Source organism: Tamandua tetradactyla, chromosome 10 (genome assembly GCF_023851605.1).
Source record: "Tamandua tetradactyla isolate mTamTet1 chromosome 10, mTamTet1.pri, whole genome shotgun sequence".
Lineage (NCBI taxonomy): Eukaryota > Metazoa > Chordata > Mammalia > Pilosa > Myrmecophagidae > Tamandua > Tamandua tetradactyla.
This window is the reverse complement of record NC_135336.1, coordinates 48,350,272-48,364,310: the sequence shown is the minus strand read 5'-3', so window position 1 is coordinate 48,364,310 and position 14,039 is coordinate 48,350,272. Positions and strand designations below refer to the sequence as shown.

General features: G+C 36.6%; 2 protein-coding genes across 10 annotated transcripts in view; one reads left to right on the top strand and one right to left on the bottom strand.

The window, feature by feature from the left end:
- The window catches only part of CMSS1 (cms1 ribosomal small subunit homolog), a 458,243-nt gene that overhangs the window by 127,206 nt on the left and 316,998 nt on the right, over positions 1–14,039 (top strand). The window lies entirely within an intron of this gene.
- Positions 1–14,039, bottom strand: part of FILIP1L (filamin A interacting protein 1 like) — a 361,112-nt gene that overhangs the window by 117,746 nt on the left and 229,327 nt on the right. The window contains exon 4 of the mRNA XM_077118608.1: positions 9,180–9,358. Within this exon, the coding sequence (XP_076974723.1) occupies positions 9,180–9,358 (179 nt within the window). The remainder of the gene's footprint in view (positions 1–9,179; positions 9,359–14,039) is intronic.

The window sequence follows — 14,039 nt, the reverse complement described above, 5'->3', positions numbered from 1 at the left end:
AGATCACTGAACACTATTGTGTGTATGTCTCAGTGTTATATAGCGTGGGATCATCAGGATATTCAGTAATATGCCTACTCTGAAGAACATGAAATATGACCCTTCATAGAGTCATCTCCCTCATTTGCACCTCCTCTGTACCTTCTGTTGTCATGGCACCTGTAACATGGCATTGTCCCTCATACTGAACAGTATGTCCCTTGAATGGAGTGTCTGACTCTCACTCATTGTCACATCTTTAGCACCCAGCGTAGGACCTGCCTCCTAAGGGTTAATTAAATGCTTTCTGAACAATCTAGAAAGAGCCCAGTAGTATGGCACAAAGTATGTAAATTAAGTACTTTGAGAAAAGGTGAATCTGAAGACGCTAATGCTTACTGAGAGCTTTCTGCATGCCAGGCACCAAGCTTAGCATTCTCCAATCATTATATATTTTTAACAATTACACGAACCCATGAGAGCCATATTATTCATTTTTCACAGATGGTGAAACTGAGACTTAAAGAGATTAAGTATTTTGCTCAAGGTCAAATGGCTAGTAAATAGTGGAACTGTGGTTCAAATCCATGGTTCTAACTCCTGAGTCTATGCTTTTAACTCTAATACCACAACACTTCCAAGGAAAGACCTTTCTGTACGGTAATATTTACTCATTTACTCATCTTGTGCCAGTCATCTCCATCACCAAGGCTGGCCAGAGCTGTTTGATATCATCTTCTCATCTGTGTGATTAATATACAATTGTCAGAAAGTTTTCCTACAAGTTGTAAACTCTGGAGAGTTAATTGTAATGTTCCATCTCAAATTCCATATATTAGGCAAAAATTTCCACTTTGCTTTGGATTAATGACTCTGCTTTCTCTTTATATTTTACAGTCTAGGTGGAACAAAACTTTGCCTTTCTACGTTCATTCTTTGTCTTCTTGCTTTATGGGGCTGTTGAGCAAGTAACTACCATTAAGTTAGTAGATCTGTTTATCTAGTACTCACTGTAGCACTTCTTTCTCCCAGGGCTATTCCAGCTAATGGATAATTACAGTCCTTAATTTCCTTTTAGTCTGATGTTCCGTAGTGTTGGTATCACAGGATGAACACCTGAGTCCTCCGTGAGTTGTCTACAAATTAGTTTATGGGGAACTTTTCAACTGGAATTGTACCTTAAATTTTTTCTAGACCTCCCAGTACAACACCATGTACAAGGGTTGATCAACCTTGTAATTGTTATTATTCTGGGGAGAAGAGCATGGAAATGCTATTAGAAGAGCTGTATTCTGGTCTCTAGCTCTGCTACTATTTAGCAGTGGTATTTTGAGATTTCTTAGCTGAAACTTGGTGGGCTTCACTTCTCCCAATTCATAAAACCAGAGAGTTGATCTAGATTGCTAGATCTTTTTTTAGCTTCACTCCTGGAATTCTAAAATTTCTGTAATTTTAAAATTTATTTTTATTGTAATTCATATAGCATAAAATTTGCTGTTTTAACTGTTTTTCAGTGACATTAATTACATTTACAATGTTGTTCTACCATCACTACCATCCATTATCAAAACTTCTTTATTATCCCAAACAGAAACTATGTACCTATTAAGCAATAATGCCATAATTCCATTTTCCCTCCCTAGCTCCTGGTAACCTCTAATCTATTTCTGTCTCTATGAATTTGCTTATTCTAAATATTTCATAAAAGTGGATTTCAACAGAATTTGTCCTTTTGTTTCTGGCTTATTTCACTTAGCATAATGTTTTCAAGGTTCAGTTATGTTATAGCATGTATCAGAACTTCATTCCTTTAGATTGCTGCAATTTTTTATATTGTCTGATAGATTGATCCATCATGGTGGCATCAACAGGAATAAAAACGTTGTGAGTGGACTTGGCTTCCTGAAGATGGTATTAAGTTCACTTAAAAATTTTTTTTTACTGTGAAAAAATAACATATGTACAAAAAAGCAATAACTTTCAAAGCACACCACAACAGTTAGTTATAGAACAGATTTCAGAGTTTGGTATCGGTTACCATTCCACAGTTTTAGGTTTTTCCTTCTGGCTGCTCCAAGATAATGGAGATTAAAAAAATATCAGTAGAATGATTCAGGAGTCATACTCATTTATTAAATTCTGTCTTCTCTTTTATAACTCCACCTTCTCCTTTGATCTTTTTTTAAATTATTTTTTATTGATATTTATTATATTCGCATACCATATAATCATCCAAAATGTACAGTTAATGGTTAACAGTATCACCATACAGCTGTGCATTTATCATCACACTGGACTTTTTTTTGAAAAATAACATATATGCAAAAAAGCAATAAATTTCAAAGCACTTCGCAACAATTAATGGTAAAACAGATTTCAGACTTTGGTATGCGTTACAGTTCCACAATTTTAGGTTTTTACTTCTTGCTGATCTAAGGTACTGGAGACTAAAAGAAATATCAATGTAATGATTCAGCAAGCATACTCATTTGTTAAACCTTACCTTCTCTGTATAAGTCCACCATCGCCTCTGATCTTCCACTGTTTAAGAATTTTTGAGCTATGTGCATTCTAACTTTTTCATGTTGGAAGGAGCTGTCAATAATATGGGATAGAGGGATGGAACTAGTTGATGTTCTGGAGAGGCTGACCCTTCTATATTTTAGGACTTACCTGGTTCGGGGACCCATCTAGAGGTTGTAGGTTTCTGGAAAGTTTACCCTAGTGCAAGGAACCTTTGTAGAATCTTATATAATGCTGTAGGTATTCTTTAGGCTTGGCAGGAATGGTGTTGGTTGGAGTTTGGCAAGTTATGATAGGTAGCAATGTCTAACTGAAGCATGCATGAGAGTAACCTCCAGAGTAGCTCTCGATTCTATTTGAACTCTCTCAGCCACTGACAGCTTATTTGTTACACTTCTTTTCCCCTTTTTGGTCAGAATGGAAATGTTGATGCCTCGGTACCAGGGCCAGGCTTATCCCTGGGAGTCATCTCTAGGTGATGAAAACATCCCTATATTGTGTATTATAAGCCTCTGATTTTATCTTTACCATGGTCATAAAAGTGTAATCATATAGTATCTATCCTTTTGTGTCTGTTTTATTTTACTCAGCATAATGTTTTCAAGGTTCAACCATGTGATAGTATGTATAGAACTTCATTCCTTTAGATTTCTGTAATGTTTTAGAATTATCTCATAGATTAATCCATTATGGTGGCATCAACAGGAATAAAAAGGTTGTGAATGGACATGACTTTCTGAAGATGGTATTAGGTTCACTTTTTTTTTTTCCCATGGGCAGGCACCAGGAATCAAACCCAGGACTCCAGCATGGCAGGTGAGAACTCTGCCTATTGAGCTACCTTGGCCTACCCAGTTATTAGGTTCACTTTTGAGGAGGAGTAGGGTGTATTTAAGTCTAGATGTCTAGATGAAGTCTAGTTGAATAGTGAAATACAGACTTGTGGTTTTGAGTTTGGTTGTAGAGGCTCTGTCCTTATCATTGATCTCTTTTGATAGGATGGGTTAGAATCACAGACTTGAAGTAGAAGGTACTTATACACAATCCTCACATAATCACAGGTTTTTAGATCTGAAACACATGTACAAATCATATGGCCTGTACCCTTCATTTTGTACATTAGAAGCAGAAGGTTAGAGAAATGAGATTTGCCTGAAGTCGCATACGTAGCAGCAGATCTGGGACCAGAGTTCACTGTCTCCAAGTTCCTGGTTCATCCCTCACTGTATTTGTTATGTTTTCTTTTACTTTTTTTTTTTTACAACATTTGTGAAATTCTGTTTTGTTTTGTTTTTTTCCCAGAGAGTAAAAGTTTATTACTAGGCTTGTAATAGTAGCACAGATGGCCTATTGGCCCAAAATCTATCTCCTAAAACTGCAGTAATCCTGATAGTTTTATTAGAAAAAAAGATGGGCAGGGTTTAGGATAATGAGCATAGTAGCCCCAGATTATATAATTAGAGGTCATCTAACTATTGAGCCTGAGCAGATTGCATGCTTAGTCACAAACCGTATGTAAGAAAATGATGAAATGAAGTATAGGTGACTTGTAAGTTAAAGTTTAAGCTACTGGGAGGTGCAACCGTGGCTCAGTGGCATAACTGACACCTGTCATGCCAGAGACCCAGGTTCAATTCCCAGAGCCTGCCCATGCCAAAAAAAAAAAGTCAAAGCTACTGCACATGTCAGGTAAGCCCATGTAATATTCCTTTGTAAGCAATAAATTCGCTAATCATTATACATCCAAACACACACCTAAAATTATTTCTAAAATTTAGCTCAACTTTCTGGGAAGGAAAAGCAAGTGGCATCATCAGTGTATCTGAATTTTGACCTCTGTAATTAAATGGTGCTGTATGGAAATGATGAATTTTGCAGTTATAAGGGTATGGTTTTTGAAATCTGTTGAGTTAAGTCATGGTATACAGTCCTAAATGGTTCTTTTGGTACGTAGTTCAGGTAATTAGTCTCCCTACATTCCTCCCCAGACCCTCTCTTGGGTCTAGGGTGTATGAACGCTGGTCTGATTATATTGGCTATAAGGAATTACAATACTGGAATATATGTTTGTGGTGGGTTTCCATTTTGTTCTGACAGAAAACTAAATACCCATGACAAAGGACAAATGGAGATCTGGCATCATTTCAGTACTTGGAAAACATAGTCTTAAGAATATGTAATACACATAATTCCTTGCCAGAGAACAGAAAGGAAATGATTGCATTTGAGTACAATGTATTCTACAACAATAGTTTAGTGTGAATGAAATTTAAAACTCCTGGCTTTCCAAATATGATTTTTTACAAAGTAGACTTTATTTATTTATATTTTAAAGCGCCTATACCTATTGTGTTATGCTTTGTGAAATATTTTTAAAAGTTGAGATTTAAGACCAAAAAATACTTGGAAATCCTTAGTGGCAATAGTTGTAAAACATTGAGTTCTCTAGTTAAGTACTCTATTATTATGTTTGTTGATTTTTCCCGAATGTTTTATCTTCATGAGCATTCCGTATTAGTATTTTACCATAGTGGTGCCTTTTTTCCTACTGCTTTGATCTCATACTACCTTATAAGCATCAATATCCTGTCTTAAAAGTCTGCAGTAGTGTCTCTGTTTTACACAGTGAAAAAACTAGTTGGGTTTTTATGTGATTGGGGATACCTCCTTCATCTAGTATCTAACAAAGAACTAGCAGGTCCTTAAATGCCTTGTTGCCAGCATTTAATTCATTTTTTGAATGAGTGAATGACTGCAAGCAGCACTAAAATATGATACAAATTAGATAAAATTAATACTGTCGTATATTTCAAGAGAGAATCCAAAGCCTCTGGGGAGAAAATTTGATGCTTCAATGAGAAGCAATTAGAAGCTGTCCAATGTACTCAGTTAACAGTACAGTCAAATATGAGTCTGCATATGATAAAAAGAAGTATATAAATGGTATTCCATCACCTCACTTACCACCAGTCTGGGAAAATAGGACTGTCAGAGTAGTTTATAAACATTTCGTTTATAAAGTTGTTTCAGCCAAATGGAAGGTAGAAATGCTTTGTTCTTTAAAACTAAAATCTGGAAAGCAAAGGATTTGCCCAAGGTGTGGTAAAGGCAGCAACACTTGAAGCTGGGCCCTTGATGATTTTTCTCTAGAGGCTCTCATATCCCTTTTGCCACTGGTCTACTTAATCAAACATAGGCAGAACAGGAACATGAATTTAATTCTACCTGTGACTCCTTCCTCACTATGTGGCTTTTCAGAAGCCACCATTTGAACTTCTGCTTTATAAAATCACAGTATCAGTGCTAACCTATTTGGACAAGAGATTATGAAAAGTAATTTAAGGCTTTTAAAAAGCCCATGGTTGAAGCTACATTTTTATACAAAGTTGCCATAACAACAATATTTGTTTCTCATTTTAGTGGTTGTTTCAAGGCCAGAAATGAAATAATTTATATGGTTAGTATAAATGGTTTGTTTTAGTATTCTAAAAAAAAATGCACGGTCTCAAAAAAAAAATCCTTTTTTTCCCTGCTTACAGCCTTTTCTCCCATTGAAAATGAAAAAAAAATCATTATGCAAGCTATTTTGAAAGTGCAGACACAATTGGCATTTCACTTATGGGAAAATTTTACAAAATTGCACCGACTAAAAGTGATTTTTGTTTTGGCTTCCCTGTGAAGCTGTCCAGAAAGGCCAAAAATTACTGGCATTGCTTTCGTGTAAAAACTTTTCATATAAACTCCACTTTTATTTCAGCCAAATACGTAATTCAGGTCATGGGTGACCCACATATCCACACATTCGAGCTAGTCAGTGAACAGAAAGTTGTCATGAAATGTGTTTATACTATTGCCTTATGGACTGACCAAACCTCACAGATTATAATGAAGGAAATTTTGCATTAACATACTTGGGAACAGGGTTTCCTGAACTGATCCTTCCCCCCGCCCACCTTCCTTCAGTAGAAGAGCCAATTGCTTACTGAATGCGACAGAGGCATCACTTGGCAAACATTTTGGCCTGGAGTCATTATGTGACATCAGGCTCCTTTAGGGTTTTCCACATAAAAATAATTCTCCAAAAAAAAAAAAATGCAGAAATTGAGCCTTTATTTCAAATCTACTATTATATCCTCTAAGGTCTCTTTAACTCTATCATGTATTTCTTAATTTTAATTTTTTTCCAAGTAGAAATCATTCAACACTTTAAGCACGAGTGCTAAATCTTCACAGTGTTTTTCAGTTTCAACCAGATAGTCCTTTATAGCTACCCTCACCTAGCCACCTTTTGTGCGGATCATGATTCCTTTCTTTGTTTCTCTGTACCTAAGGTAACTGATTTGGGGAGTGGCTTAAATACTTTGTTTGAGGACAGAAGTAAACATTGCTCTTTGACCCCTTTGGAGATATTAGTCTTCCTTCCATAAGGGGTGGCTGTTTGCAAGGGAGCACTTGCACTAAAATTTGAAGGCCTCAGTAATGACGTGTTTTGCCATGTGCTGCCTGGCATTTCACTTTCTTGCATGTGAGCTCTTACCTATAAGTGTATTGCCTGAAATCACTAAGGTTTCCTCCATTTCCCCATTTTTTAGGTGGTTTTCATGTTATTTCTTTGATGCACAGTGTCTTAAAGCGGGCGAACATCAGTTATGCCTTGGTGAGGCCTGCAGTCTCCCTGTGGAAGGCAGTGGAGCAGGGAAGGCCAAAACCAACATTACCAAGATAAGGGTATCATGATGTACAGGCAAAGCAGGGCAAGAATTATCTGTGTATCACATGAGTTCAAAATACGTTTGACATTCTCACACCCAAATAATTCCATCTGGAAGCTGTTCCTTGGCAAATGGAAATAGAGAATGAGGCACTCCTCAGTAATTTTTTCTTATTTTTTGGTAGTGGCAAGTTCAATTTAAATTATTCTTCATGACAAAAGAACTTTTTATTATTAATTTTTGTGTCCTAAAAGGCTGAAAAAAAACCCAAAAAATTACCTTCTTTTTACATGTCTTTTGGTACATGTAGAAATAATACCCTTAATATATTTGATTCTGTGATATATGCTTAACATTCATCCCCCTATTTTCCTTTTCTGTCAGTCCATTGCCTTTATTCCTAGTGATCTTATGTTCCCATTTCTCGGTGTTAATCATCTTTGCCTTCTTCGTTTAAAAAGTCTACACTATCTTCCTCCCAGCATCACTGCCTTTTCTCTTATAAATCTGTACTTAAAGTACTTCTGGATAGCCCTCCTTTGCCTTCCTCCAGAATAAGGTAGAGCCACTATAGTGATTATTAGAACCATACACCAAAAGCCCTCTGCAGTACCACCCTAAATCTGTATGGTCTTACCTTCATTTAGCCCCCTAGACAGGGACAGCACACACCTCTTTGTTCTGAGGTAGGCAGTACTCTGGTCATGGTTAATAGATATTAATGATGAGAGATGAAAGGAAGTAACAAGTTAATGCCAAATAAGTATGAGGGCTAAATGAAGCCACAAGTGCCTAACCACAGGAGTTTGAAGTAATATTTAATTTAACACTGTCTTATTGAATAGCAAATCTTATATTGCAATATCTGAGTCAAATCTTTCCTTGGAGCCAGACTTCGTGCACTCCTTTAATCTATCCATGAAGATATTTTGGAGTTCAAGAGGGGTTAATTAACAAGACACTGCCTTCCATGTACTGAGCAAAAGACAAGTATTCTTATAAATGTGGGGAAACAATAAAATGGATGTGAATGTCGTAAGTACTCAGGCACTCTGACCAAATGTTTACTGTAAAGTATAATGAAAAGAAATGAAAGTTTGCCATTAGCCTAAATATTGGTGCAACTTCAGCTATTACCTAGGTAAAACATGAATTGCAAGTAGTTAAATAAAGCAATTGAAACAACTAGAATTTTAGAATGGGAACTACAGAAGTAATTTATTTTTCTTGAATTTTTCTGCAACTGTTAGAATCCAGGATCATTAGCTCTGTAACTTATGAAAGAAAAGTACATGGAAATAACAAAAATAAAATGATACCTAGTAAAAAATGGCATTACGAAGATTGGTTTTTGTTATCTGCAGTCCCACCCTAAATTGTGAATAGAGAGGCTTAATTGTCCTTTCAGTTTAATAGAGATGTTCATACTTCCTAAGGTGATTCAGAAGAGATGATAGAAGTGTAGCAAAATGACCATTTTGAAAATGCTTAGAACCAACAGAGCCCACACAGCCAGAGACCTTTGGAGATGCAGAAGGGAAATGCCCCTGGGGAAGCCTTATGAAATTAAGAGAAAGCTAGTAGATGTTGCTATGTGCCTTCCCACCTGAGAGAGAAACCCCAGACTTCATTGTCCTTTTTTTTGTAGTTAAGGTATCTTTCTCTGGATGCCTTAGTTTGAACATTTCTATGGCCTTAGAACTGTAAACTTGCAACTTAATAAATTCCGTTTTTAAAAGCCATTCTGTTTCTGATGTAGTGTATTCTGGCAGCTTAACAAATTAAAACACACTGATATTGTCTTTAAACATATCCTTTTCCTCATTCTGGATTGTGAGCTCCTTGAGAACAGAATCTGCCATATTCATGCTTGTGTCCCTGACACCTGGTACAGTGCCTGCCACATAGTTAGAGGTTAGTAAGAATTTGTAGAACAGATCATTGTCTCATTGAAAGCAGTCTTACCTTTCACATTCTTGTTCCAGTAAGCTTATGAATTCATCACTCTTCTCCATGTATTCTTTATGTTTTCTCTGTTCTTCCTGCAACTCCAATATGGTTTGCCTGTGGGATTTTTCTACCATTAAAAGTTGTTCCAGGATTCGTCTGTGAGATTCTTTATGTTTTTCCACAACTTTATCCAACTACAAAAAGAAAATACATTTTAGTCTAACTCCAAATTGTTCTTAATACTGCCATCTTTTACTCCTTTAGAAATGTCCAAGTTTTGACTAAATTAAGTCAGTACTTAATTTTGATGAGCTTGTGCAGTTTTTATCATTACCCTTAACTGATACTTTTTGGTACATTTTAACATTAATGTAGTCTTTTTATAATCATCAGATCTTTCCAGAGAGAGAAGAACCCAGTGCCGCTGTATCAAAACAATTTTCACATAGCCCTTTCTTGACACTCTTCTCTCTGCAGAGGAATAATAGAGGAATGATAGAAAGTGAGAGAATACTAACACCGTTTGATTCTGCGGCTGCCCTAGCTGATCTCCTCTGTCTAGCTCACCTTACATAGGACTCTACCAGAGTATACCTCTTGGATCTGTTGGTCTCTTTTACATTTTATTATGCATTAAGTTGTTTGCATTAAACAGATCTCATTAATTGATTCTATGTTTGTGTGTGGTATGGATGTGACCAAATATAAGTTCAAGTCATTTCTTGTTTTCAAGCACCGTACTTATATCTCTAATATTAAACTATTGTCCTATGCCTCATTTATATGAACTCCCCAAGGGCAGGGCCTACATCCTATTTTCCCTAAACTCCTAGCATCTGAGTGTCTTATTTATAGTAGGTGTCCAGTATATGTTTGCCTATTGGAAATAGACAAGCAGGGAATCAAAAAAGAAAAGAAGGAGGGCATCTGATTAAAGCAAAAGTCGCTCAGGATCTTTGGCCAGTGATCAATTAAAATACAGTTAAGAGACTTGCTAGATTAATTAAATACTAACTGCTGTAAATGATAATATTAATTGATTTTACCCTTTGCCTTTATCACAAAAGATTGAAAATTTGTTACTCAGTGTGGATCTAAAGCAAATTTTAATTGTACATCCTTAAAAAACATGTACTTGACTAGGAATCCAAGGCACAATATGGCCAAGTCATTTCTAAGAAAGACTAAGATGCCCTAGCATGCAGAACCCCACTGATGCTCCAAGATCTCTAAATGCTCAAAACTGGTTGTCTAGTTTTCTAATGTGAGTTTATGATGGTGGTTTAGCACGCACTAATGCAATTATTCATTATGCCATAGTTGTTGAAGATTTTTAATAAATACAGCCAGTCTTCTTGTAGAAACAGAAACTGCTAAGTTGTATTGCTTGCCAGCAGAGTCAATTGTTAACTAATGACTATCTTCTTAGAGGGCAGTTGTGATTTTGGTAATTATCTTGCAGGTCTTCTTGTGAGTCTCAAGCCACAACAGTTCTATTAAAACTCTTAGTTTATAGAGTCTGGGACATTAGGATGCATTATAAGGAAATTCAAATCAACAGCTTTTGGAAGTTGATTGAAATAATGATAGGATCAACTTTGATTTAGGGAAATTGATAGTGACTTAGAAGAAACAGTCAATTTTATTTGTTTCAAGATCAACCCTAAAATTAATTAAGTGTAAATGAGTTACTAAGAGAGAGTTCTTAAAATGCAAGAAGAAAGTCTTTTCTTAAATAGCTTCTTATAATGATCAGGACATAGATATTAAACTTTATTCATCCCCAAAATTGAAAAATAAAAGGCTTATTTAATCTACTCTTGCTTTCCACCCTTTCCATCATGTTTTTTCCATCTTATATATTGGTGGTGGTAGGGGGGAGTTGCTCATTTGTTTGTTTGGTTTGTTGGTTCTTACGAAGAAAGGCTGGGAAAAAAAAATCTTTCATTTAGTACATAATTTTCTAAGTTGTCTTCCTTCCTACAGCCCCATTTCTTTCTAGTCTATTGTATTAGTCGGTGTTCTCTAGAGAAACAGAACCAACAGGAGTCATCTGTAAATATGAGATTTATAAAAGTATCTCACACAACTGTGCGGATGCAAGAGTCCAAAATCCGTAGGGCAGACTACAAGACTAGCAACTCTGATGAAATTCCTTGATAAACTCTATAGGAGAGGCTGGGTGGCTGAAAATGTAGTGAATTTTTTCTCTTCTTAAGTCGTCAACTGATTGGATTAAACCCAACTTATTAGATTCTCTCCTTGCAGAAGACACACCCTTAAATTGATCTTGGATGTAATCAGTCACAGAGGCAGTTAACTGGCTGATGATTTAATAAACCAACCTTTTGGTTTATTAACCAGCTAGAAATGTCCTTGCAGTGATGATTTGGCCAGTGCCTGCCTGACAAGACAACAGGGCACCATCACCTGGACATGTTGACATCTGAACCCAATCATCAAATCTGTCTTGATCACTGACAACATGATCTTCTATCAGTGGGATTAGTTCACTCGCCTATTCAAGACCAAAGGGCCCTTCATAATCTGATCCTCTTGCCATTTCAGGCCCATTCCCACTTGATATCTTCTCGCTTTTTCACCCAGCCTTTAACCACACTAGACTTTCAGCAGTTCTTAGAACACGCCATGATGCTTCAACACTGCTTTTTTTTCTTTGCTAAGGCCTAAAAACCCTTTTTCACTAAAAACCCAGACAATTTTCCTGCTCCTCCTCAATAACTTTACTCTTCACTTCTAGGTAGAATTTTTTGCTCTCTCAAATTAGTAAAATACCTAAGTCTCTGGATTTTCCTTCTATCACATTCAGAGTCTCAAAGGATGGCTTGAACTGAAGGCATGCTGGTCAGTGTAGCCACCAAGGTGCTCATGTGTGCTACAGCAGTCATTGGTAAACTTTGTAGAATAATGATTTTGCAGAGGGAAAAACTGCCAAGGTAATAGTTGCTGATTCTAGAGATGTTATAACTTGTTCTTGGAGTTTAATTCTGCGCTTTCATTTCTCTGTGCTCAGAATGCCTCTTAGAGAATGTACTAGGAGAGAGCCTGTTGGTATTCATGGTCCCCATTTCAGTCTCTTCCTCATTCCTGACAGATCTAATGAACAATGGACCTGATCCTCCCTGAACCCATTTCAGATTCCATACCTGCCCATGTAAGCTTTGCCAAGCCACTTAAACATTCTGTACTTCAGGTTTTTGTTCTATAAATTAAGTATTTGGACTGATTTCTTAGGTCACTTCCAGTGCCACAATTTTTTCAAGTCAACAGTATTTATTCATTGCCAGTTATGTTGTATGTATCTAATCCTATGATAGTTGCTATAGAGAATACAAGAAAAGTGCTCTAACCAGGAAGATAAGATAAGCACAAATAAAACAATTGGGTACAGTGTATTGTTATCATTGAGCACTGAGGGGATATCAGAGAATAACTGCCACTGTTTTAACCTATGCCCCTTTTTTAATCTGTCCTCACTTAAGATTTAAATGAAGCCTGGGAAACAGGAAGATAGATCAGCCAATTCACAGAGCTTCAAGAAAAGATTGAAAGGAAATGTCTTCCATGCAATGACAAACTTCCTGCATATCAATTCAAGCTCCCTGATACCATGTTCTACTCTCATTGCTTAATGTTATCCAACTCCCTAACTAGCACAGTGTGTTCCATTAGGTTGGATTTCTGGCAATCCTTCCGTGGTCAGAAGGAATGAAGAACAAGAGGGTTTTCCATCTTTTTGCTTTTGGTGGTTAGTATTTGTTTGGAAAAGAATGATAACCTCTGCTTTAATAAACCTTGAATCAGAGGCTACCCTGAGTTTGGACTTGACCTTTCTTTTTTGCAGTATGCTTTATTTACCTTTCTTCTTTTTCTTTATTGAAACCTGGTTTTCCTTGATTACACTGGAATCCTGAAATAGGGACTGCTCATTCTGTTGTTGCCTCCATGTCTCAGCTTTTGGAAAGGGAGGCTTGATTCTCATGCTCTGTACTGCCACAGCCAGAGCCTTCTGAAAGCCCTTCCTCATTCTGAATGGTGATACTATTCTCTCCTGATCCAGGTCATCAACTAGGTTCCAGGTTCCATCCTCACAATCTTCCTTTCTACCCTAAATCTTGTTCCACCTATGATTCTCTTTTTTATCTTCAGTCTCACTTCTGGGCCGTAAAACTGTACTTGTAAATATGACCAAGTCTACCCATTTTAGAAATGTTCATATGTACATGCCCAGAAAAAGAGAGAGAGAGAAGAGGTATATTTACGTTGAAGCTAATAAGGCTTATGTTTCAGGGCTTTTCACTTGCATAGTACCCTCCAAGGCCCTGCAAAGACTCCAGCATATTTAATGTTTATGTTCACCTAGTCACAATTAATGTAAAATTTTCAAAAGTAATATATTTTCACTATAATCAGTTAAGACCCTATCTTTTTCCATTTTGATTTACATGTCATTGTACTTCCTTTCACATCAGGCAGTTTGGGAATGACTGTGAACATTTTTGGTATCTCACAAAAGGGAAGTTTGTTGAAATTATAGAATGATATGTGATTCATGATTATTTCCATGTATTGGTAAGTTACTGCTAGCCACTTTGGTATAGGAATGGCTCCCAGGATACTCTTATCAGTTACTATGCCAGCTTACCCAGCTATTGCCAAATAAAGGTTATATTGCAAAATGAGTATGTCCTTTAGTTTCCATCACTGAAATCATGTGAATTGTGAGGGAAAGTCAAGTTCAAATACATGAAGCCAGAAGCTAGTATATGGAGATTTCCATTTTAGTTCCTGGCTTCAAGCAAGGGTGCTTCCATGTAAGGTCATCCATGCATTTTAGAGTTTTTTGTTTTTTGT